Source organism: Scyliorhinus canicula, chromosome 13 (assembly GCF_902713615.1).
Source record: "Scyliorhinus canicula chromosome 13, sScyCan1.1, whole genome shotgun sequence".
Lineage (NCBI taxonomy): Eukaryota > Metazoa > Chordata > Chondrichthyes > Carcharhiniformes > Scyliorhinidae > Scyliorhinus > Scyliorhinus canicula.
The window spans coordinates 66,354,526-66,380,618 of NC_052158.1; the positions used below are offsets into that span (position 1 = coordinate 66,354,526).

Here is a 26,093-nt window from a genome sequence, read left to right on the forward strand (position 1 = left end):
ATTTCAGGAGAGCCAGACACTCCAGTTGATATCGACACCATCATTTTAGATCCTGAAGCGGAGGTAAGTCACTTTTTAAAAGGAGTTTTGCTACCTTGTAGATTGAAGATACAAGTTGTGATTACACAGCCTGTATTGTTGGGGCGCCTGGTATAGTTACTTTGTTTTGTCTTTTAAGGAGGGTGTCATGGAGGATTTATAATCTTTTATAATCTTTATTATTGTCACAAGTAGGCTTACATTATAACTGCAATGAAGTTAGTGAAAAGCCCCTAGTCACTACATTCCTTCACCTATTTGGGTGCAGAGGGAGGATTGAGTGTCCAATTCATCTAACAGCACATCTTTCGGGATTTGTGGGAGGAAACCAGAGTACCCGGAGGTGCAGACTGCGCACAGTGTCCCAAGCCAGGAATTGAACCTGGGACCCTGGCGCTGTGAAGCCAGAGTGTTAACCACTGTGCGACCCTGGGTTTGTTATTTTCATGCATTTGTTGCCGTTGAGTGAAGCTAGTTACCACTGTTGACTGTTCTCTGCCCTTGGAAGCCCCTGGGACCTTCTCGCACGGTTACAGCTCATGGCGGAATGTGGGTTCTTGCCTTGTCCTCACTTGCAGCACCAAATCCCTGAAGGTCCTTTAGCCAGATAGGTCTGTGGCAATGGCAATGTGCTGTCTTGCTCATTAAGATGCTGTTCAGGTGAAGAAATTTACATTTGTGGATCCTTGGAGAAGGAGATTAAGCCATTCGTGAATTCACTTGAACAATTATGCTTATTACTATAGAGCACACACAGACATCTGTATCGGTTGATTGGAGCTAAGGCCCACAGTTTTCTAAAATGTTAGCAAGTGAGTCTTTCCCAATATTATCCAAGTTACTTTTGAAGATTCACCCGTTGATATTCTTGGCGCACAACGTTTTGTCCAAGGCCTTTCAAGTAGATCTTCAAACCATTAGTCTCTAATGTGCTGTAAATGTGATTCTCGGTGATTCATCTCTATTGCTGGCTTTGGTCTTTCATTAACCACATCTCCCAGGGGCACACCTGCGCAATGCATGAAGTAATCTGATCGAGCAGTTCCTTATCTGTTGCTTGCATGTACCAGATGTGCATCAACCCTGCAGTCAGTAGGGTGTTTCCCTTTTGAGGCCCGTGATCCTGTTCCCAGTACTGGGCTGTATCACAAGAGCAAGTTGGAGTAAGGAGTGATCTGATTAGTCTGTCAGGTAGTGTACTCCTGCTCAGGTGCACTGGTTTGAGACTGGTGATCTTGCACTCTGAGGCATAATATTGTTTATAATAAATGAAAAATGTTCTTACTGAGGTTTTGTAACTTCAAAATGCACCAGATACTATTTTGCATAGCTGATAGTGAAATCAATAATACAATAATGGTATAACTCATTTTTAATTTGGAAAATTGTGTTTAATTTTGTGTTGCTGGCAGTAACATAAAATTCCCAGTTTAAATGCCAGTTTGTAGATAAGCTGGACTAAACTAGCATCCGAATATATCCTTGCCCTGTTCAGATTGTGGAGCAGTAAACAGCGCTTTCAAGAGAAAAAGACTTTCACTTCGAGGACCTCTCGCTAACTTCTCAGTGCTTTGCAACCAATGAAATATTGTGAAATATTCTCTCACTAATTGTAAAATATGCTGCAGCCAATTTGCATACAGCAAGGTCTGATGAACAACACCGTGATATTAACCTGGTAATCTGTGTTTGGTTGTATTTGAGGGATCAATATTGGCCAGGGCACTGGCTCCCTGCTCTTTAAATAGTGCATGCTTAGTTTTTAAATACACCCTGGCCCTTGGTTTAATGTATTACCTGAAAGAGGACCTGTCTGACAGTTCCTCCGTGCCTCACTGGGGTGTCGGCCTAGATTTTGTGCTCAAATCTCTGGAGTGGAGCTTGAACCCACAACCTAACTAAAACGAGAGTGCTACCAACTGAACCATAACTGACTCACTTCAGTGACTGACTTTCAGGTCTGTCAACGCAGGGTGTTTTGTTTGAAATGATAACTGTTTGTGCTTTTGTTCCAGCCACTCTCTCTGGTGAGGTGATGGTGCATTGCACACTTAATAGGAGCCTGAGGCTTATTTTTATTTTTTAAGTGGGTTATTTTAGAACAAAAGGTTTAATTGAATCATGAGTCCCTCATTACTCATTGCAGGACCTTGGCTCTGCATTACCGTAGATGCTTGGGTAAATCAATGATTTTCAAAGTAAATAGTATGTGAAAGGATTTGAGGTTGCCATATAAACAATACCATTTCTTGTTCTCTCCCATTCCTATTGAACATTTGGGATGATAGATTTGTGAGTAGTTTTGTTCCGTTTAACACAGCTGATTATTTTATGCTTTACTAGGATGTTGATCTCAACCACTGCAGAATTGGAAAAATAGAAGGACTTGATGTACTGAAAAAGGTGAAGGTGAGTTCAGCTGACATGCCAAGTGTAATAGTTAATTCTTTTACCTCCTCTGCACCTCTTGAGTAGATGCTGTAACAGCATTGTGATACCTGGATAGTGCTTCCTGATGTGGTAGGGAAAGACCTTTGTGCGTATTGACAGTAAAATCTCCTGTACTGATGTGATTTGCTATAATCCCTGTTTTAGTACTTCCGCCACCTCTGTTCGTTATATTCCCTCTCCGACACAATCTCTGCTCAGTGCCTTCCCCAACCTATATTCCGCTCACATAGTAATTCTTTCAATGGAATGCATGAGGTTAGACATTGGCATGTTGGGAATCTGCTGCCTGGCTGAGATTAGGAATTTACTCTAATCATATTCAAAACTCAACAACATCAGAATGCCTGTATGTAGCATTTTTTTTTTTTGTAACTATAACAACTTGGCCACTTAATTCATCCCCCTTCTCTGCCACCCACCTCACCTCAACCCCTGCCAAGCATTTTGTGAAAGAGTGAAGTAAAATTCTCAGTTCTGTTTTGCCAACTGCGAGGGCCTGCCAATACCTTATGACACTTCAGTGTTCCCTTCAGTCCTTGTGATAAGCAGAATTTCTGCCTGTCACTGCCTTTTGCTATGTGGCGATTCTTTCCAGGATGTTGGGACTCATTGCCAGCTTCTGACAGAGTGTGTCCTGGTTGAGATCAGCATTTAATTCTCAAGCTATGCCCTAGCATCCCTCTAAAGTGTGCTTTTTTGATGTGTTCCATTGACATCCTGTTCACTGTTTGTATGTTGCACATTTCTGGTCCAGGGTAGGTTCTAAATTTGGATCTATTGCTGTCTGCTTTGTTTGAACAGGTCACTGCTCAGGAATGCTGATGTAAACCTTGATGGTTCAGTAGTCAGAAGCTGAAGCCGACTCGAGTCCCCAAAAAAAACCCACCCTGGAAAATTTCCCACGCAGCAGGAATAAGGCGGAAATGTGTTCAACAAATTATGCAAACCTTTTCCCACCCAAAACTATAAATAGTTCCAAAAAAATGCTACATGTCAAAACCCACAAATATGATATAAAATTAATCATTGCAATTTGCAGTGTTGATCTTTATTTTCAACGCAACTAAATTATTGATCATAGGAACATGGGAGCAGAGGTAGGCCAGTCAGCACCTCATGCCTGTTCCATTACTCGCCTAGATCATAGCTGATCGTTTACTACCTCAACGGCATTTTCCCGCATGAACCCCATAATCCCTTGATGTCAATAGTACCCATATCAATCTTTGCCTTGAACGTGCTCAATGACTGAGCTTTCACAGCCCTGTGGGTTAGAGAATTCCGAAAACCTTGGACAACTTGGCATGTTAAGGATTAATGTTTGTGTGCTTCCCCATAAAAGTGTTCATGCTGACTGGGACTTGTGAACCAGAGAAAGGAGAAGGTTGAATGCTAACATTCACCATCCCATGACTTCCGATATGAACACTTGGCCAACTCTGCCCTTCTATTCCCAGTTACTTTGTGAGTCTAGAATTTTGGCTAGGCCAGTCAGTTTGACAGGTATCAACAATAGTGTTGTCCTTCCACTTTTCTGACAGGCATTTCTCCCATTTGTGTTAGTTCCCAGAGGCTAGTTTTTAATTGCAAAAGAAGCTTTAAAGATTGCAACAAATTGCAAGCTTTGTATTAGTGCCAGAGTTGGTAAGACAATGAGTAGATCCCATGACTAAGTCCTTACCTACTGCTGGGTTGACTTAAGTCAATGTAAGTAGGCACACATCATTGTAGTCTGTGCTGACCATCAGCTAGGAAATGCACCAATAGCAATGGAATCGCACATCGTATCATTTAAGGAAATTTTATTCTTGACTGCTCCACATTCTGATGCACCGAATTGTTATTAATAGCTGGTTGTCATATATGTTTTTAAGATACTATCAATTTAACAGTCACTGGCAAATCATAGAAAGGTGTGAAGTGTGTGTGTGTGTATACGCGCGCCTTCAATCAAGGTAAAGACTTGTGTAGCATTGAATTTATTTCACCAGAATGTCACCATGTCAGTTAGTAAATTAATTACCTGCCAATCCAGCCCAACCTCCTTGCTTTCATTGTTGGCTGTCTCTTTTCCCTTTTACATCTGATGTTTATTTAAACGTTTATTCTGGTACGCTAGCAAGAGTGGTCTAGCACCTAGTAAAATTACTGCAAATGTAATTTTGTAAATGGGCTTAATTTTAGAATGTCCCGCTTACAAATCCACCCTGATCTCTGGGTTTATTCTAGGTGCTGTGTCTTCGTCAGAACCTTATCAAGACCATTGAGAAACTTGAGCATCTGCTAACACTCCGAGAGTTAGATCTGTATGACAACCAGATCAATCAACTAGAAAATCTCCAGACATTGAAGGACCTTGAGTAAGTATGAAAAACATAAATCTATTCTTTTAGTGGCAACCAGCACAGGATGCAGTATTCTAGTCCCGGCCTAACCAGAGCTTTCAAAGGGCTCTGGATATCCTCCTTACTTTCTGAAGCCCAATATGCTATTCTAATGACTCTCTCAATCTGTCCTAATGCCTTTAAAGATCAGTGATCTACCCTCACCACAGCTCCATCTTTTTCTGCACACTTCTTTGGAACTGCCATTAAGTCTACATTGCCTCTTCCTATCCATTCTGCCAAAATGCAAATTAAATTCTAGCTGCTACTTGTCTGCCCATTCTGCTGGCTTATGGCCTGTGGTATTGGTGTGATTCTTAATGTTTTTGCCAAACCTCTTAAGTTTGTTATCATCGACAAGTTTTTAAAACCTGCAGCACCCTGAAGCCTGTAGTTACAGAAACTACTGCAACTTCTCCTTCATTATATTATAGCTGTGAACTGCCATTATTCTGTGAACGTCCATGGGACTCCTTGGAATGGGGGGCAATTCCCAGGGGTTGGTTTGGCATCAATGTCCAACCGTAGCACAGATCCCAGATGCTGAGGGGAGCATAATCGGATATCACAAAAGGGGCCAGCAGTTTATAAAGCCTTTGTTTGGTTGGAGAAAACCTAAACTTTTCATGCTGTCTCATAGCTTTTCTCTTCTTAACCTGGTTCAGCATTTCACCTGGAGGCACTGTCTGCGCACTGCAGAGACAGAAGTCTTCATTGTGCTGCAGAACTGAAGTATTTTCCTGGTACCCTTTGCTTCCATACAGGATTTTGGATCTCTCCTTTAACATTGTGCGGAAAATTGAGGCTCTTGAGTCTCTGACCAAGCTAAAGAAGCTCTTCCTCGTGAACAACAAAATCGCAAAAATAGAAAATATTGGTCACCTGGATCAGCTGGAGATGTTGGAGCTTGGCTCAAATCGCATCCGGGTAAGTACATACCAGAATGGTCGCTCGGGCAGTGTAACCATCTGAGGATACTCCTTTTTGTAAGATCATGAGGTGGTCAGCAGGTAATTACAATGTATTATCCTGTTGCTTCAGTCGCACCATCCTGCTAAAAGCCACTGGCTGTATGCGAGGAGTATCTGAGGGCACTTTAAACCTTGCACTGTTCACAGGGAAGCTCTAAAATAAGCAGATGCTTGGAAAATTGATTGAAATGCCAGAAAAGATGGTGGTGGACTGCAGTCCTTGTGATGCTGCTCTTACAGTGACATGGGAAAAGGAGTTTTGGGAATTTGATCCAGTGACGATGATATGAAATACATCAAAATCAGGGTGGTTGTCTTGGAGGGGAACTGAAGCAATTTATGTTGCCATGATATTGTTGCTTTTGTCCCTCTCGGCACTAGAATTATGTTACTGGGAGGTGTTATTAAAATTGTTTGAGGAGTTGCTTCACTTCATTCTGGATTGCATACTCCAACCACATTGTACCGATGCTGGAAGGGGTGCGTCTCAAGCTCAGTGGCAAGATGCCAATCAGACAAACTATTTTGCCGTGGGTGGTGTTGAGCTTCCCTGGTGTTATCGCAGCTACTCTCAGCCATTGAGTACTCCATTCCACTCTTTGTGATCTTTTGTAGTTAGTGGAGAGGCTTTGCTCGGTTAGGAAGTGAGGATACTCCTTTTTGTAAGATCATTTTTTCGAGGCCCCATGTGGCTCCACTTACATTAGGATGAAAAGTGGCTGCTTGCAGAATATGCTGGATGATTATGAAACAAATCTGCAGTCTCTCTGAGAAAAGGGGACACAAATTTGTTCCTTAACTTAAGGACTTCTGTAAGAAAGCCTGTTTCCTGATTTTAGATGATCTTGTCTGATTTTTAAAAAATAAATATTTTTATTCTCCATTTTCACATTTTCTTCAGAATTTATACCCCAACAAACAGTAACAAATACAATGTCAATCCCCTTATTAATCCCATTCTCCCACCACCCCGAACAACAGCCCACCTGACGATATAAGCATCAAATAAAACAAACCCTCCCAAGGTGGGGGGAAAAAAAGGAAAAAGAAAAAGGAATCAGGAATCGGCAATGGTCACCATTGACATATACAGTCCACCCCCCAACCCCTCACGCAGTGAAAAAATAAAGTTACATAAGGCTACATCAGTACACGACCATTTCTCAATTCTCCCATAGTCCTTCTGCCTTCGCAATCTCCTCCGCTGCTTCTGCCGTCCCAAAATAAATGTCCTTGGATTCGTAGGTCACCCTCAACTTAGCTGGATATACTATGCCCCACTGCACCTTGCTGATGTACAGTGCCGCCTTCACCCAGCTCGCCAGCTCCACCGTAAAGTCCTGGTAATGCGTATACCAGCTCCAGCCCACTAACACCGGCTTCTGCTTTGCCCAGCACATGACTTTCTCCTTCACGCTATACCTACGGAAACACGGAGTTACTACTCTTGGCGGCTCACTCGCCTTTAGTTTTTTTTAAAAATTTAGAGTACCCAATTAATTTTTTCCAATTAAGGGGCAATTTATTGTGGCCAATCCATCTACACTGCACATCTTTGGGTTGTGGGGGCGAAACCCACGCAAACACGGGGAGAATGTGCAAACTCCACATGGACAGTGACCCAGAGCCGGGATTGAACCTGGGACCTTGGCGCCGTGAGGCAACAGGGCTAACCCACTGCGCCACCGTGCTGCCCTTCACTCGCCTTTAGTATAAGCCTCCACGACCGATGAGCCTGATCCAGCTCATATTGGGAGGGATCCTCCCCCTCCCCCAAAAACTTCGCCAACATCGTGGCAAAATACTCCGCTGGCCTCGGGCCTTCCACCCCTTAGACCCACAATCCTCAGGTTCTGTCGCCTGGATCTGTTTTCCAGATCTTCCATTTTGGCTCGCAGACCCTTGTTGGTCTCTATCACCCTCCGCAACTGCTTCCCCATCGAGGTGAGTTGATCACTGTGCTGCGAAAATGCCTCTTCCACTTCCTTCAGTGTCTCACTTTGCTCCCGCACTTCCGCCGCTGCGCTTGATACCGCCGCCCTCACTGGGGCAATCGCCTCCTCCACCAGCATTTCAAATACTGTCCCTATCTCTTCCTTCATCGCTTCCATGTGTTTTGTGAACTGTTTTTCAAGTTCCACAGCCATCACCTTGGTCATTTCTTCTGCTATGAGCGATGTGCCCGCCCCTAGTGCTCCAGCCTCCACGTTCCTGACAGTTCCTGCGCTGACTTTTAAAACTCTGAAATTCCTATTCCCTAGCGGGAGCACTCGAGTGTGCGGCTGCTTCCCACCCACCGTCACCGGAAGTCGATCTTGTCTGATTTTAGATGCTTTGATTTGAAGTTACTTAACAGCACCCCATTAGGATTGAGCGTTGCTTCTATTTGTGATCGTGGTAAATCTGTATTAAATTTTTCACCTATTGAAATGACTCTCTATCTGTGCACATGTCTGGCTTTTCAATCTGCCGCGAGTGTCAATCGAGGATTAGTATAGTGGAGGATAATGGTGGTGGTGTGCTCCATAAAATCCAGATTGTTCCAGTCACATTGTGAACCACATTTCCCAGAGGGTGTGCTGGGCAGGAGAGGGAGGTAGTATTTGGTTTTGATTGCATGGAGGATGGAGTTCTTGTTACAATTGCACAGGACGTTGGTAAGAGCCGACCTGAATAGAGTTTAGGTATTCTTATTTAAGAAGGGATATTAGATGGTAATGCACGGTAGCATTGTGGATAGCACAATGGCTTCACAGCTCCAGGGTCCCTCCGGCTTGGGTCACTGTCTGTGCGGAGTCTGCACATCCTCCCCGTGTCTGCGTGGGTTTCCTCCGGGTGCTCCTGTTTCCTCCCACAGTCCAAAGATGGTTAGGTTAGGTGGATTGGCCATGATAAATTGCCCATAGTGTCCAAAAAAAATTGCCATTAGTGTTGGGTGGGGTTACTGGGTTATGGGGATAGGGTGGAGGTGTTAATCTTGGGTAGGGTGCTCTTTCCAAGAGCCGGTGCAGACTCGATGGGCTGAATGGCCTCCTTCGGCACTGTAAATTCTATGATCTATACTTGCATTGGAGGCAGTTCAGAAAAGGTCATTGGGCTCATTCCAGTGATGAAATGATTGTCTTATGACGAAAGATTGAGACTGTATTCCACAGAATTCCTCCAGCCATCCTGGCTGCACTGATCCTCTGAAAGAACACCCTACCTAGGCCACTCCTCTGCCCTATCCCCATAACTCGACCTAACCTACACTAAGGGGAATTTGTAGCATGGCCAATCCACCTAACCTGCACATCTTTGGACTGTGGGAGGAAAACGGAGCACCCGGAGGAAAACCACGTAGACACGGAGACACCACATGCATATTCCATTTAGTCATGCAAGGCTGGAATTGAACCCTAAGCTGTGATGCAGCAGTTCTAACCACTACGTCACCGTGCCGCTCACACTGGATGTTCGAAGAATGAGAGGTGATCTTATTGAAACATGAGATTCTGGCGGGGCTTGTCAGGATTGATGCTGAGAGGATATTTCCCCTCATAGAATCTAAAACGAGGGGGGCATGGTTTCAGAGTGAGGGGTCTGCCATTTAAGACAGAGATGAGGACAAATGTATTCTGAGAGTCATTAATCTTTGCAATTCTGTACCCCAGAGAGTAGTGGAAGCTGAGTCATAAATACGTTCAAGGCTGAGTTAGAGTTTTGATCTACAACAGAGTTGAGGGTATGGAGGTCAGGCAGGAAAGTGGAGTTGAGGCCACAATCAGACCAGCCATGATCTTATTGACTGTCTGAGCAGGCCCAAGGGGGTGAAATGACCTAATCCTCCTATCTCTTCTCTTTTATGTGTTCTATTCATAATTCATATCAATGGGGCAGAGGAGGGTGGTAGTAATTTTTTAAAAAATCTTTGTAAATTTTTCAGGTTATAGAAAATATTGAAAATTTGAAGAAACTCAGCAGTTTGTTTCTGGGTAAAAACAAAATCACCAAATTGCAGAACCTGGATGGGCTGACGAATCTCACTGTCCTCAGTATACAGGTAATCGCTGACCCCAGGCATGCGGATACTCCTGTTTAAACCTGGCTTTCCTTGTGTATTCCTTTATTTTCTGTTATTCTTTGCCTTTATAACTTGCATGCCTGGACAGTTGCTAGGACAAATGTCTTCGGATGGACTAAAACAAAATGTCCCCGGCAGATGGACTTAGCTCGCAGCCAGTCAACTACTTTAATTTCCTGGGACTTGATTGGCCCTCGATGCTGAAAGACACACACAGGCTCCATCTTGAAGAGTTAGATTTCACTTTTGATGTAGAGGCTTGCAGAGCCACAATGCATTCTCTTTCTCTGTTTCTCTATTCTCTCTCTGTTTTCTCTCATCTCTCTCTCTCTCTCTCTTTTCCCTTCTCTTCTCTCGCTCGCTTGCTCTCTCTCTCTCTCTCGCGCGCTCTCCTGATGATCTCTTTAAGGGCTTGAAGGAAAGGCTTTTCTCTCTCTCTGCACCGCAGCCAGTTAAACCTACAGGACGATTCAGACCAGCTGCAGGCAGGCTGGATTGCTTGACAACCTTCTTTTAAATTCCCTTGTGGAGCAGTCTAATCTTAACTAATTGAAGCTGAAGGGCTGGTTTAGCACACTGGGCTAAATCGCTGGCTTTTAAAGCAGACCAAGGCAGGCCAGCAGCACGGTTCAATTCCCGTACCAGCCTCCCCGAACAGGCGCCGGAATGTGGCCACTAGGGGCTTTTCACAGGAACTTCATTGAAGCCTACTCGTGACAATAAGTGATTTTCATTTTTCATCTGGTGGAAGTGGAGGTCAGTCAGAATTGAACATATCTGAGGGGAACCTTCAGTGCCAAGGCCCAGTTTAATGAAAGTGACTCCCCAGAGGACATTTTACAGCCTGAGAGTTCTGATTGAATACACATGCCAGAAGAACCAATTTGACTGGTGGTTTACAGCACTCTGCGTCCTGGGAAGATAGCCGACTACAAAGCTTCAACACCAGCAACAAAGACACATTACGTTTTCTTCCATTTTTAATCCCTATTATTATTGTTTACCCTTCCCCTCCCACTCTGTGTGCATCTGTCTTGTATGTACTTGGGTAGAGGGTGGGACGATAAACGGGGGAATATTTAGATTAGCAGGCCATTATTCTAGTATCACCAATACGGGCTGGATTCTTCAGCCCAACCCGCCACAAGATAATTATGGGCGGCGGGATGCAGATCATGTGAACGTCCATTGACCTCTGGCACGAATATCTGGTCGCCGGACGGCGCATTCGGAGAATCCCGCCCTATATGTTTGTCTCTGTTCTTGTTATAAATAAGCAGTTATTGTGTTTTACTTACAAATCTGGTGCCTGTAAGTCATTGGAGCACACAAGGGTCAAAGATCTCAGAAACTATATACAAATAATTGGTTAATTCACTTTTATGTTGGTACTCTGGGACCTGTGGGGCTCGAATTGACCATGCACTCGCCCAGGGTGTTGTAACAATACTCACTACCCACTGTGTTCAAACCAAGTAGTTCCTTTGGAATTTAGTCACTGAGCAAAGCACGGTAGCATTGCGGATAACATAATTGCTTCACAGCTCCAGGGTCCCAGGTTCGATTCTGGCTTGGGTCACTGTCTGTGCGGAGTCTGCACATCCTCCTCGTGTGTGCATGGGTTTCCTCCGGGTGCTCCGGTTTCCTCCCACAGTCCAAAGATGTGCAGGTTAGGTGGATTGACCATGATAAATTGCCCTTGGTGTCCAAAATTGCCCTTAGTGTTGGGTGGGGTTACTAGGTTATGGGGATAGGGTGGAGGTGTTGACCTTTGGTAGGGTGCACTTTCCGGGAGCCGGTGCAGACTCGATGGGCCGAATGGCCTCCTTCTGCACTGTAATTTCTATGATAAACTATGATAATGATTAGCTAGGTTGACTCATTATTCAGACTTGCTGGATTCTTGTTCATTTAACTCTTAAGTAACCTTGTACGCCAGTAGTACAATCAGTGTCTTGTACGCCAGTAGTACAATCAGTGGAGTGATCCAACAGCAAACAATTGTGTGGAAATCGTGACTGTTTATTTAGGAGAAACCCATTGATGGTTTTGGGCCCAGTTAACCAGAAATGAAGTTTCAGTGACTAATCTGCTACTGACTACTTGTTAATGCAAGTTAAGCATTGATGATTGGTTCTGATGCACTGTGATCTTTCCTTGCAGAGTAATCGGCTGACAAAGATCGAAGGGATGCAAAGCCTGGTTAACCTGCAGGAGCTTTACCTGAGTCACAATGGCATAGAGGTGATTGAAGGCTTGGAGAATAATGTGAGTCACTGTGCAACATGTTCCCGTCGATGCTCAGAATTAACACTTATCCATGTAACAAGGGTGGAACTGAGGCATTCCAAATCTTTATTAATAAACTAGGCAGTGCCATGTGTTATACAGTTTTGCACCTCGACTCCACGGATGGGTGTTTTTTTTTTAAACAAACAATTTTATTGAGGTATTTTAGGCATATAGAAAAAGTGACATTGTACAGTACAAAAAAAATCAAGACACAAATTACAAGTTAAACATAGTGCAAACCGTGGCTCTGTTCACGCATGGACCTGCCTCAATATCCCCCTACTTTACCCTTGCCACCATCCACCCACCTGCTGACACTTACTCCTCTGCGAAGAAGTCAATAAATGGCTGCCACCTTCGGGTGAACCCTAGTAATGAACCTCTCAAGGCGAACTTGACTTTCTCTAGGCCAAGAAAGCTCGCCATGTCCGATAGCCATACCTCAGCTCTCGGGGGCTTTGTGTCCCTCCATGCTAACAGTATTCGTCGCCAGACTACCAGGGAAGCAAAGGCCAGAACGCCGGGCTCTCTCTCTCTCCTGGACTCTCAGGTCCTCCGAAACCTCAAAGATTGCCACCTCCGGGCTCATTACCACCCCAGTTTTCAGTACCCAGGACATGACATCTGCGAATCCCTGACAATACCCCCTGAGTTTAGGGCACGACCAGAACATGTCTACATGGTTAGCTGGCTCCGGGCTCTCTCTCTCTCTCTCCCTCTCTCTCTCTAATCTCTCTCTCTCTCTCTCTCTCTCTCTCTCTCTCTCTCTCTCTCTCTCCCCCCCCCCCCCCCCCCCCGAGCTCTCAGCTCCCATTCACTTGGGAAGGACTGCACCAGTCTGCATACAAAATTCCTCACCAGGTATCTAAAGTCGTTCCCTCTCGCCAGCCCAAATTTCTCCTACAGCGCCCTCATGCTCGGAAAGCTCCCTTCCAGGAACAGATCCCCGATCCTCAATCCCTGCGCTCCTCCATAGTCGAATACCCCCCCGTCCATGTTCCCCGGGGCAAATCGGTGGTTGCTGCAGATTGGGGCCGTTACCTCCCGTACATGCCTCCTCCACTGGTCCCAGATCCGAAGATACGATCGAATACCCCCCCCTTGCTGATCAGCTATCTCGTTTCCTTGGCCTCCTGGCCGGATCCACCCATGACCTCCTCGCTGTTACCATGCCCAGTATCCATCCCTGTCAGCAGAACAAACCCCCCCCCCCCCCCCCCCCCCCCCCCCCCCCCCCCCCCCCCCCCCCCCCCCCAGCAACACCATCCTGTTATCTAACCCCTGCTCTAATCTCACTATATGGACACCCCCCACCTTGGCTCCCGTTGACTAGCTGCACTCAGCTAGCCTGGGGCTCCCAGCCTCGGCACCAGCCTGTCTCCCATCCATTGTTCCCAGTCACCCCTCCACCCGACCCCTCCACACCACTTCCCCAGTTCAGCCCTACTTGAGCAAACACACTATACAAGTCATAAACAACCCCCACAATAGCACAATTCAAGTTAAACAAGAAGAAAAAAAGAGATAAGAAATAACAGGCACTCTTCAGTCCTTCCCATACAGGCACAGAGAAAAAGAATTACACACAGTTCCCCTGAAGCATCCATTTTAACCCACCCCTTTTAACTATTTTCTTTAATAATTCCCCCCCAGCCAAACTCCAACTAAGCAAAGAGCCCAAACAGGAAACATTCAGGAACACCACGTAAAAAGCACGCAAAAACAAGAAAAAAAAAAATACATCCCAAAACGGGAGAGACACCACATATACATAAAAGCTCTAACATGAGTCCAAACGTCCTCAGCTCAGGGCCAACCCTTGCTTCTTAACGAAGTCCATCGACTCTTCGGGTTCCTCAAAATAGTGGTGCTGACCCATAACCCACAGTCACGCCGGAAAAAGCGGCCTGAATTTCACCTTGTTTTTATACAGTATCTCCTTCACCTGCCTGTAGCTTCCCCTCTTCCTGGCGACCTCCGCGCTCAAATCTTGGTAAACACGCGGAGGGTGGTATTGTCACAGATACAACTTTGCGTGCTCTTTGCCCATTGCGGCACCCGTTCCTTGTCCAGGTAGCTGTGAAAGTGTACCACCATCGCTCGTGAGGGTCCCTCTTGTTGCAGCCGCCTCACCTGCACTCTGTGTGCCCTGTCCACCACCGGCGAGCGTGGGAACACCTCGTTCTCCAGCAACTTCTGAAACATACCCTCCACATATGCGGCAGCGTCTAGCCCCTCTGCCCCCTCCGGGAAGCCCACGATTCTCACGTCCTGCCGGCGAGATCTGTTGTCCAGGTCCTCCAGCCTTTCCAGAAGCACTTTTTGCTGGTCTCTCAGCCTCCGAATCTCCACATCCGCCACCGTTTGAAAGTCAGCCTGCTCCTCCACTGATTTCTTCAACTGCTGGAGCTTCTCAGCCTGATCATCCAGCCTCTTTCCCATCCGATCAATCGACTTCTGAAGCGGCTCCAAGTTGTCACGCTTCAAAGCCAAAAAGCCCTCCTGCATAGTCTGCAGCAGCTGCTCCATTGTGGGCTTGGCTGTCGGCTCCTTGCTCTGAACACCAGCCATGTTGGTCTCTCTCTCAGCTTCCACTGTGCCCTTACTCGACCACTTCTTCTCATGTTTACGGTCCCTCCGGCTTCTTAGGTCCATACAATTCTGTATGGGTCCTGTGCCTGAGTACTATTGCTTTCCAGTTCCGCGCTCAAAAGTGCAAAAAAGTCAGGGGAAAAGGTCCAAAGGTCCGACCAAAACGGGAGCCACCAAATGTGCGACCTACTCCCTCATAGCTGCCACCGGAAGTCCACGGATGGATGTTAATATACACTGAGACTTTACAGAGTGTGGTGTAGTCTTCAGGTGACGTGTGTTTTCTGAATGAAAGATGAAAGGAGCAAGCGAATGAACCTGCATTTCGATAGTACCTTAGCTCGCAAGGGCTTCACAGCCAAGTCTTCTCGTGTAGCTGCCATTGTGGGAAACAGCAGCCAATTTCCACATAGTGAGGCTCCATAAACATCAAAGAAATATTTGACTGTAATCATTTTTTGGGGTGTTGGTTGACGCATAAACATTGACCAGAGCGCACAAAACTCTTGATCTTCCAGTTGTGCTGTGGAGACTTTTACCTCCTGTGGAGGGCGACAGCATTGCTGTTTAACATCTCGTTCCAAACATAACACCTCTAACTTTGCACCAATCCCTCCGTACTCCACTAAATTGTCAACCTGGAGTAAATATTGAACACTCTGACCTAGGCGAGGGTGTTCCAACTGAGCCAAGGTTAACAGCTGTAAAAAATACTTTTGACAATTTTGTTTCTATCTTAAAATTGTACATTCGTCTTTACTCTTGTATTTCTGTATAAAATCCATTATCCTTAGACAGCACCTTCCGAACCCATGGCTACCATCTAGGACAAGGGGATCAGATACAGGAACAGCACCACTTGGTTCCCTCCCAGGCCACTTACCATCCTGACTTTATCACTGTTCCCTCACTGTCCCTCCTTAACAGTACTGTGGATATACCCACACCACATGGATTGCACATTCTCCTTGTATTTGTGGATTTTCTCCGGGTGCGATGGTTTCCTTCCATAGTCCAAAGATATGCAGGTTGGGTGGGTTGGCCATGCTAAGTTGCCCCTTAGTGTCTAGGGATGTGTAGGTTAGGTTAAGGGTTTATTGGGATAGGCTTGGGTGGTGCTCTTTCAGAGGGTCAGCGTGGACTCGATGGGCCGAATGGCCTCCTGCACCATAGGGATTCTATGATCATAAAGATACAAATTAGCATTTTGTACATAGTTTTCTGCATCAACCTCTCGCTATCTGAATCTTACTGGATACTTTTCTAGTCTGCAATTGTACTTGTTTATAGTTGTAACTTCATCTATGCTCACATTTATAAATCATAGATAAGAGAATTCTCCCTCACATTGATTATAGCAAAGCTGTGAACCAGTTCTTTGTATGAAAGTAGTTTACAGGTATACGCTCATTGCACAAAGGAAATGCAATTGGTGTATGGTTGTATTTTGCTCTTTCCCTAATTTTGTTTTTGAAATAGAAGTTGACGCCACATCTCTATAATACAACAGAAGTTTAGAGCTGGTCCTGTAATAACTAATTAATAAATATTCAAATACTTTTATTGGTTTAAAGTTGATGAAGAGGAAGTATTTGATGGGCTGACTGTCCTTAAAGTTCATTAGGCACCAGGATCAGATGAGAAGCACCCAAGAATACTGAGGAAAGTGAGGCTTTGACCATAATCTTCCAATCCTCCCTTGGTACAGGGGTGGTGCCAGAGCACTGGAGAATTGTCAGTGCCATAATCTTGTTCAAAAAGGGGTGAAAATATAAGTCCAGCAACTACTAGCCAGTCATCTAACTTCGGTATTGGGGAAGCTTTTAGAAATGGTGATTTGAGACAGATTTAACAGTCACTTGAGCAAATGCAGGTTAATTAATGAAAGTCAGCATGGATTGAAGGGCAAATTGTAATTTAGCTGACGTGCTGGAGTTTTTTGAAAAGGTAACAGCGGGTTGATGAGGGTAATGCCAAAAGCCATTTGATAAAGTGCCGCACAAGAGACTTGTGAGCAAAATTAGACTGCTGGAATCAAAGGGACAGGAGCAACATGGATAGGAAATTGGCTGAGTGGCAGAAAACAGAGTAGTGAAAGGGTGTTTATAGTGGTGTTCCCCAGGGGTTGCTGTTAGAACCCCTGCTCTTCCTGATCATAGAATCCCTACAGTTCAGAAGGAGGCCATTCGCCCCATCAAGTCTGCACCGAACCTCCGAAAGAACACCCTACCCAGGCCCATTCCCTAGCCCTATCCCCATAACTCTACCTAACTTGCATATCTTTGGATACTAAGGGGCAATTTAGCATGGGTAATCCACCTAACCTGCACATCTTTGGGACGAAACTGGAGCACCCAGCGCAAATCCACACAGGGAAAACATGCAAACTCCATGCAGACTGTCACCAAAGGCTGGAATTGAACCCGGATCCCTGGTGCTGTGAGGCAGCGGTGCTAACCACTATGCCACCTTATTGAGCTATAGCAATGACCTAGACTTTTGTGTACAGGGCACAAATTCAAAATTTGCAGACAGTACAAAATTTGAAAGCATTATCTAGTGTGGGGAGGATAATGTTAAACTTCAAAAGAGCATAGACAGGTTTGTGTAAACGGGTGGACAAGTGGCAGATGAAATTTAATGCAGAGATATGATTCTTTCGGAAGAAAGAGTGGGGAGAGATCATATAAAATAAAGGGTGTGATTCTGTAGTGAGTGCAGGAGCAGAGGGACCTGGAGGTACTTGTGCATAAGCCCTTGATGGTGACAGGAGAGATTGAGAGAGCAGTTTAAAGCATTCAGGATCCTGGGCTTTATAGGGGCAGATTACAAAAGCAAGGAGCTTATGATGAACCTGTGAAATACAGTGTTTCAGCCTCAATTGCAGTATTGCATCCATTTCGGAACACACATTTTAGGAAGGCAAGAGTGTGGAAAGATTTGCAACAATGGTTGCCGAGATGAGAACTTCAGCTTGTGGATAGATTGGAGAAGTTGGTGGTTTTACTCCTTGGGAAAGAGAAGGTTGAGAGGAGATATGATCGAGAGAAAGTGTTCTCATTGGTGGATGAATGAAGAATCAGAGCATGCAGCTTTAAGGCAATTGGCAAAAGAAGCAATGGTGACATGAAGAAAGACCTCATTCTGCTTTGAGTGGTTTGAATCTGAAATGCACTGCCAGAGAATGGAGTGGAGATAAATTGAATTGTAGCTTTCAAAAGCAAATTGGATCATTATGTGAAAAGGAAATATTTGCAGGGTTCTTGGAAGGGGGCGGAATAGGAGTGTGGTACCAGGTGAATTACTCTTGCAGGGAACCAGCACAGACGCGATGGGCCGAAAGATTCTATGATACTTTTGCGGTTCAGGATCAAGATAGAATCTGAGAATGGGAATTTTCAACCAGCCCTTGGTGGCAAATTGATATCTAAACCAGGTACGTCCACTCTGAAGGCACTATAGATTGATCAACCCACGGGGCTCATCATTGGGACTTGGAGGGGTAGGTCTGTCACTGGGACTCTTCCTACTCAATTACATACAAACATATGTACGAAAATACAAATTATGAGCTGGAGGAGGCCACTCGCTCCTCGAGCCTGCTCTGCCATTCAATAAGATCTTGGCTGATCTGATTGTAACCTCAACCCCAAGTTCCTGCCTACACCATATAACCTTTCACTCCCTCGTTAATCAAGAATCTGTCTAGCTCTACCTTAAAAACATTCAGAGATTCAAAAATACCAGATACGTCTGCAAACCCTAGTGCCCTAGATGATAACAGGATAAACGCTCCAGTATCTTTGTGCATATCCAGGGATTTATAAACCCGGCTCTGGCATCATGGAGCCTAAGCTTTCTGAATGTCGGTAAATGTGTGATTCCATGTGGAGAGTGGAAACACTCTACATCAAGAGAAACTTCTCTGAGTTAGCTTTTCAACAGTTTGGCTTTCAAGCTCCATGGTGATGGATTTTAAATGAATGACTTCCCTCTACCTGTGCCTGTACAAGCTAGTGTGACTGAATCTGGTTTTGTGATCAAAGCTCATTACTGTAAACTGCATAACTTCTATTTGGAACCTGTGTTGCCGAGCTTCACATCTGTCTCTCTGTTCCAGAAAAAGTTAACGACTTTGGATATTGCAACCAATAGGATCAAGAAGATTGAAAATATCAGTCACCTGACAGAACTTCAGGAATTTTGGGTAGGTTTGTTTGAACAAGCCTCTAATGAGCATTCCAATGCGCAGAGGCATTCCCCCAGCCCCCCAGAGATTAATAGATTAATTTCTAGTTTTAGAGGAACAGGTTTCCCGTTGAAATTAGTGAGCATGTAATGGATGTAATTTTACACACTGACCCGAGGTTCAGTTATACACTATATGCAATGTATTGAAGGACATGAAAGTTTTTTGGCATGTTAAGACGGGGTGGAAATTGTGTTTTATGGAAACAAAATTGCAGAATTTTGGCTTAGTTGGGGGTAGGGTCATGAGCATAACTTGCAAATCCCAGTTAAAAATGAGGATGAAAGAAAGTATATTTTCATCACTTTACTGTAGGTGATGTAAGCAATTCTCGATGCAGAGGAGCAACTTATTGAAATAGTTAATGTTTTAAAAAAACAGGTTCCTTAATTAGACAAGATGGGGAAAATTCTCATTGAGATAATAAAGTGAAAGTAATAAAGTTGGTTTTCAAATGGACAGTGGGCAGAATGATGGTCTCCTGTACTGTATGATTCAGTGTTAAGGGTCTAAAAGGAGACGACAAGTGGAGAAGTCTACAGTTTTGGAAAGGTATTTAATTGTGGCTGAAGATTTGGTCACTGAAGGTGGAGGTGAAAGAATAGTGGGAGGATGAAATTTTACTGGAGGGGATGTTTGACTGGGAGAGATTGCAGAGATGGTCATAGAGTTATAGAGAGTCATGTGTTTTTACATACGGAAAAAGGACCTTCGGCCCATCGTGTTCATGCTGGCCGTGCAGCAACTATCTTATTCTAATTCCATTTTCCAGCACTTGCTCCGTAGACTTGTATGCTATGGCATTTCAAGTGCTCATCTAAATACTTATTGAATATTATGAGGGTTCCTGTCTCTACCATCTTTTTAGGAAGTGAATTCCAGATTCTCATCACTCTATGGGTGAAAATGTTTTTCCTCGTGTCTCCTCTAAATCTCCTTCCCCTTATCTTAAATCTGTGCACCCTAGATATTGACCCCTCCACTAAGGGGAATTGTACCTTCCTATGCACCCTGCCTATCTCCCTCATAATTTTGTACACCTCAATCAGGGCCCCCCTGAGCCTTCTCTGCTCCAGGGAAAATAACCCCAGCCTATCCAGTCTCTCTTGATAACTGAAACACTCCAGCTCAGGCAACATCCTGGTGAATCTCCTCTGCTGCCTCATCAGTGCAATCACTTTCTTCCTATATAGTGTGGTGACCAGAACTGCACACAGCACTCCAGCTGGACCTAACCAGAGTATACAGCTTCAGCATAACCTCTCTGCTCTTATATTCAGTGTCTTGGTTAATAAAGGCAAGAATCCTGTAAGCCTTCTTAACCGCCTTATCTACCTGTCTTGCTGTCTTCAGAGATCTGTGGACATGCACACTGAGGTCCCTTTGATCCTCTGTGCTTCCTAGGGGCCAGCCAATCATTGTATATTCCCGTGCCTTGTTAGTCCTCCCAAAATGGAATACCTCGCACTTTTAATGGTTAAATTCCTCTTGCTACTCTTCTGCCCATCTAACCAGTCTGTCTAAATTGTCCTGTAATCTAAAGCTTTGCTCCTCATTATTTGCCACACAACCAATTTTTGTGTCATCTACGAACTTATCATACCTCCTACATTTGCATCCAAATCATTAATGTATACTACAGACAGCAAGGGACCCAGAACCCAACACTGTGGAACACCACTGGACACAAGCTTCCAGTCACAAAAGCAGCCTTCAACCATCACCACCTGCTGCTAAGCCAGTTTTAGAACCAGTTTCCCAAATTGCCCTGGATCCCATGGGCTCTTGCCTTCATCAGTCTCCCATGTGGCACCTTGTCAAAAGCTTACTAAAGTCTATCTAGACTACATCATCTGCTCTATCCCTCTATCTTCATCTACAAACCTAGTCACCCCCAAAAAATTAACAACAATTGGTCGGGCAAGGACTTTGATGAGAAGCAATTTAAAAGTACTATTTTGACCACAACTGGTTCCCCATTCTCCAGTGAGGAGAGAGAGATAATGAATAAGAGGAACTTGGTACAGGACAGAGTGCGGGTGGTTTTTTTCTGGACAAGTTGGTGTTAGTGAGGGATAGAAAGCCAGCAAGGAGTGCAATTAAGTATTTGAACCAAGGGTGATAAAGAAAAGGTGGGGGGAGGGGACACATTTTGGTGCCTGCAGAGCTCTAGCAGGCTGCGGTGCATGTGACTTGCTACTAGGTATAACATTTGAGTCAAATGAGCTGTCAAGTTTTCATGTTCTGCTTCAGCCTGAGTAAATGGTTTGAAAGAAAGTTGGGGCCATAGGTGAGTGAGCAAAGTTTATGGTAGGAGCTGAATGGTTTTGGTCCAGAGGAAGAACTCTGCAGCATAGTTTTTTGTGGAGCTGAAAGTGATGATGGAGTAGCAGAGTAGAATACTGTTGATTGTATGGTGTCTATTACTGTGAAGCAGTATATCAATAAAAGAGGCAGCCCACCAAGATCCTTGGGCAATTCTCAAATGTCCATGTGAGGGCAGGAAGAGAAGCATTGCTGGGGATGTTGAGCTGTATTCTAGCAGGCAAGATCGAAGGGCAAGTAGGGAGTTTATGCCTCAGTTGTTCAGGGCACTAGTGAGACCACATTTGGAGTACTGTGTACAGGATTGGTCAGGATATTTAAAGAAAAATGTAAATGTTCAGAGAAGGTTCACCAGACTGATACTTGGGATGGATGAGTTGCCTTATGAGGAAAGGTTGGACAGGCTCGGCTTGTATCCACTGGAGTTTAGAAGAGAAAGCGTTGACTTGATTGAAACATATAGGATCCTGAGGGGACTTGGCAGGGTGGATGTGGAAAGGATGTTTCCTTCTGTGGGAGAATCTAGAACTCGGGGTCACCGTTTAAGAGTAAGGGGCCACCTATTTAAAGCGGAGATGCAGAGAAATTTTTCTGAGAGTCGTGAGTCTTTGGAACTCTTCCTGAAAAGGTGGTGAAAGCAGAGTTTTTCAATGCTTTTAGGCAGAGTTGGATAGATTCATGATAAGCAAAAGGGGGTTAGGCGGTAGGCGGGGTGCAGATTTGAGGTTCCCCTCCGATCAGTCATGATCTTATTAAATGGAGCAGGCTCGAGGGACTGAATGGCCTCCTCCTTGTTCATATATAATCCTACTGAGGTAAGGATGAGTAATGCACAAGTCGATCAAGGTGGACATTATTTATTGATCTGGTTAGCACCTGTTGATGAGCAGGGTGGAAGCCAGACTGGAGGCATTTGAACATAGTCCTTGGAACACAAGGACTTTGATGGTTTACAAAGAGATTGGTGAGTATTTGGGCGAGGATGGATGGTTTTGAAGGTGATTGAGAAGGAGTGAGGTAGTGCCCAAGGAAAGGGACACACTAAGAATGGGAATTAGAACCGTAGCTTCTATTGAAAATTTAACATGGGCACTATGGGCCTAATGGCCGCCTCCTGTGATTATTTCAAATTCGATCAGAAGCAAGATTATTTTATAATGCATCCTTAGATTGTTTGTGAAACACGCTGCATTAGATTCTACCTTGAGATTGTCTTGTCTGCCTTGGGTTTTGAAAAGTTTCCCTGCCTTGAATTTTCAGATGAATGATAATTTAATCGAGCACTGGAGTGACCTTGATGAGCTGAAGAATGCTAAAGATCTACAGACCGTGTATCTTGAGGGTAACCCGCTGCAAAAGGACCCACATTATCGGCGGAAAGTAATCTTGTCCCTCCCCTCTGTGCGACAGATCGATGCGACCTTTATCCGATTCTGAACGGAGAGCGACTCCTCATCACTGACTCATTTGGAGGGAACTCCATGTGTTTTACTTGACTGAGGCTCTTAAAAGTATTTGATAAAAGCACTAAATTATAGCTAAATAACCCGATGCATGATTTTGTTATTGACTCCTGTCTGATGAACATGCTCCTGTGTTTTGGTTTGTTCATCTTGTATACTGCAGCCGTTGCACAGTTTCTAAGGTGACCCAGAACTTGATCCTTCGCCTGTGAGGAGAAAATGAGTCTGTTTGATTTTTTTTTTTTGTAAGGTATGAACATTAAAAGCACTGAAATGCATGGACTTTACCCATTGTATGGTCTGCAATTCCATGAGAAATGGAGGTAGATCGGCTCTCCCTTTCGCAAATGTGGTACTGAATGGTCTCAGAAGAGTGTGTAGATTATTTTGATGGTGTTAACCATTTCAAGTGGGGCGATAACCAGGAGCTTTCCAATAACGGGCAGTATTGCAGACCGCCAGCGATATGTTAGCGGAGTACATAATGCTGCTCCCGTTGTATGGACACAACTTGTTTTCAAATCTCTCAATTCACGCATTCGCAATAAGGCATGCAAAATTAAGTGTTCATTCTTTGCTCTCTTATTTCCTGATTCTTCTCCTCCTTCCCGTCCAATGTAATGATTGGTGTGTAGGTTACCTGAGCAATATTTTGTCTCCTTTTGTGTAGAAGCAGGGTCTGTTCCATAGGCACCCACCCTCTGCTATGCACCTCCTCTGAACCAGCTCATACTAGGAATGTCAGGAAATGACGTGGTCCCCACATTGGAATTAGATTGGTAATAGACATGGCTGGTGTGAGAGTTCACAGAAGTTTGCCCTCTTTGGCACATTACAAAGGGAGTGAGAAGGGATTATGTTGCCCCTGACCTGCGTAGTGGTAATGGATGAAGGAATGAAAACGGTTTTGTCCCCAACTCCCCTTTTACAATGTTGAGAGCGACAAGCTGACAATGTTGAGGGCCTGGAGAACTCTGATGTCTGAGTCGTCTTGGCATTGGTAAAGTGTTTTATATTGCAAGCCTTCAGGAGCGATCAGAGCAAGTGACCCCTTTTATATATTATCCCTTTAAATTAAAAAAAAGAATCTTTCTGGGAAAGTGTTGCACTTTCATCTTTAATATCTGGAACGTGATTTCAAATCCAGTTCATCATAATAGCAGTCCCTATTTATTAGCTGTCAACCTGCTATGTAGAATGAAATTCACTTGTTCCAATCCAGTTCTTAGTGGATGTCGGCATCAGAGTGCAAAGACTAATTTGACAATCTTATTCAGATGTCCAGGAAGTTTAAGAGTTGAGGTGGAATCTTCTTTCTCTTCTCTGTCTCTCTCTCTAGTAGGCAATTTGGCCCTTCATGACTGTTCCGCTATTCAGTGAGATCACGGCTGATCTATAGTCTTAATTCCATATGCCTGCTGTTGCCCTATTTCCCTTAATACATTTGGAGAACAAAAATCTATGAAATCTTTTACCATCTCTCTCTCTCTCTCTCTCTCTCTCTCTCTCTTTCCCCCCCAACCAGTAGAAATGGTTTATCTCTGTCTACCCTATTTGTTTCCCTTAAGCTTGATCAAAGTTTCAAGAGACACTAACATTGTAAATGCTGGGGTATATAATTCTAGTTTATGTCATCTCTACCTTTAATTTATTCCTTGAAGTCCATATATCATTCTGGTGAACCTACTTGCACTCCTTCCAAGGCTAATCTGTCCTCCTTAATGAGTAGTGCCCGGAACTGCCAAAATGTGGTCTAACCAGTGTAGCATAACTTCCATCCCCTTGTGTGCTATTCCTTTGGATGTGAAAACCAACATTCCAATTAGTCTTTGAGTATTTTCTGTTCATGACATTTTAATCAGTACCTGGATCTCTCAGTCCTATCTTTTCACCATTTAGAAAGTGTTTTTTCTGTTCTATCCTTGTGTCTAAAGTGGATGACCTCACATTTGATGACATTGAAATTCATTTGTCACAGTTCTGCCTATTCACCAAATCTACCAATAGCTTTAATTTTATATTTCAATTTACATTGCTTACAATGCTACCTAATCTTCAAGTCATAATGAATGGCTGATCCTTGTGGGACACTTGGTCACATTCTTCTAGTTAGAGTACTTGCTCATTAGCCCCACTTTCGGTCTGCTAACACTCTGCAAATTTCCTAACCAGGTCAACAATATTCCTCCAATTCAATGAGTTTCAACTTTAACTAACAATCTTTTGTGCAGGACATTATCAGATACCTTCCTGAAGTCCATATTAATAACATCGGGAGGCTTTCCCTCTACTACTATGGTCACCTCTTCAAAAAATTAAATCAGTATTACCAGGAATGATCTTAATCCAACTGGTCTCCATGCTGACCTTCTCTGATCAGCTGGAACTTTTCAAGGTGTTCAGTCAGTCTATCCTTAATTGTAGACACTTTAACAATTTTCCAGCAACAAATGTTTGCCTAACTGGTCTGTCGACCCCTTGTTTCCCCATTATCACCTTTCTTAAAAATGTGTAATTTTCCTATCTCAAAGGATGGTGCTTGAACTGAGAGAGATTTGAAAGATTATTGTTAGAACACCTACAAAGTTCTCACCTACTTCCTTTAAAACCCTGCGATGGAAACCATCTGGTCCTGGGAATTTGTTACTCTTTAGTGCCATTATTTGCTTCATTACTAATTTTGTTTATCTTAATTTTGTTGAGTCGCTGTCTCTGATGCAATGTTTGATTCCTTGGGATGTCTGCCATTTGGATCACTTACTCTACTGTAAATATTGATGCAAGTAATTCAGCACATTTGATATTTTCTTACTTGACAATATCACAACCCACATTGTCCGTAACCACTCTTTTTCCTAATGCTAAAGTTTTTGTTGATTTTAATATACCTTGCATGTTTATTTTCATGCTCTTACTATCTATCACTGTTTGCTGTTCTTCAACTTTCCTCTTTTCCAGGATTGTGCTGCATTTTACATTTTTGCTTACTTTTTCCTTTAGTTTTATATATTTTTTTACCATTTGCCACTGATTGCTCTTCTGTCATTTTACCCAATAACAGATATGCCCAGTAAATGTGCCCTTGAAATGTGACCCAGAAATTTTCGTCAAACTTGCCATTACTGTTCTACATGGTGCCTGATCAATAGCAGAAAGTGGCTTCTGAGACCAGCGGTAGTACTACGTAATATTGCTAAAACATGGTGTTGACATTCTATAACATTGTATAAAACTCTGTAAATAAAGTTCCTGCACAGTTAGAAA

At 44.0% G+C, this 26,093-nt stretch overlaps 1 protein-coding gene across 1 annotated transcript; it reads left to right on the plus strand.

Annotated features, from left to right (window-relative positions):
* ppp1r7 (protein phosphatase 1, regulatory (inhibitor) subunit 7) lies at positions 1 to 26,093 on the plus strand (the record flags this gene model as incomplete). Its single annotated transcript, XM_038815787.1, has 8 exons — positions 1 to 63; positions 2,383 to 2,448; positions 4,720 to 4,850; positions 5,639 to 5,801; positions 9,771 to 9,887; positions 12,072 to 12,176; positions 18,913 to 18,999; positions 22,627 to 26,093. Coding segments are annotated over 8 exons (909 nt in total), but the record flags the coding sequence as incomplete, so codon positions are not given.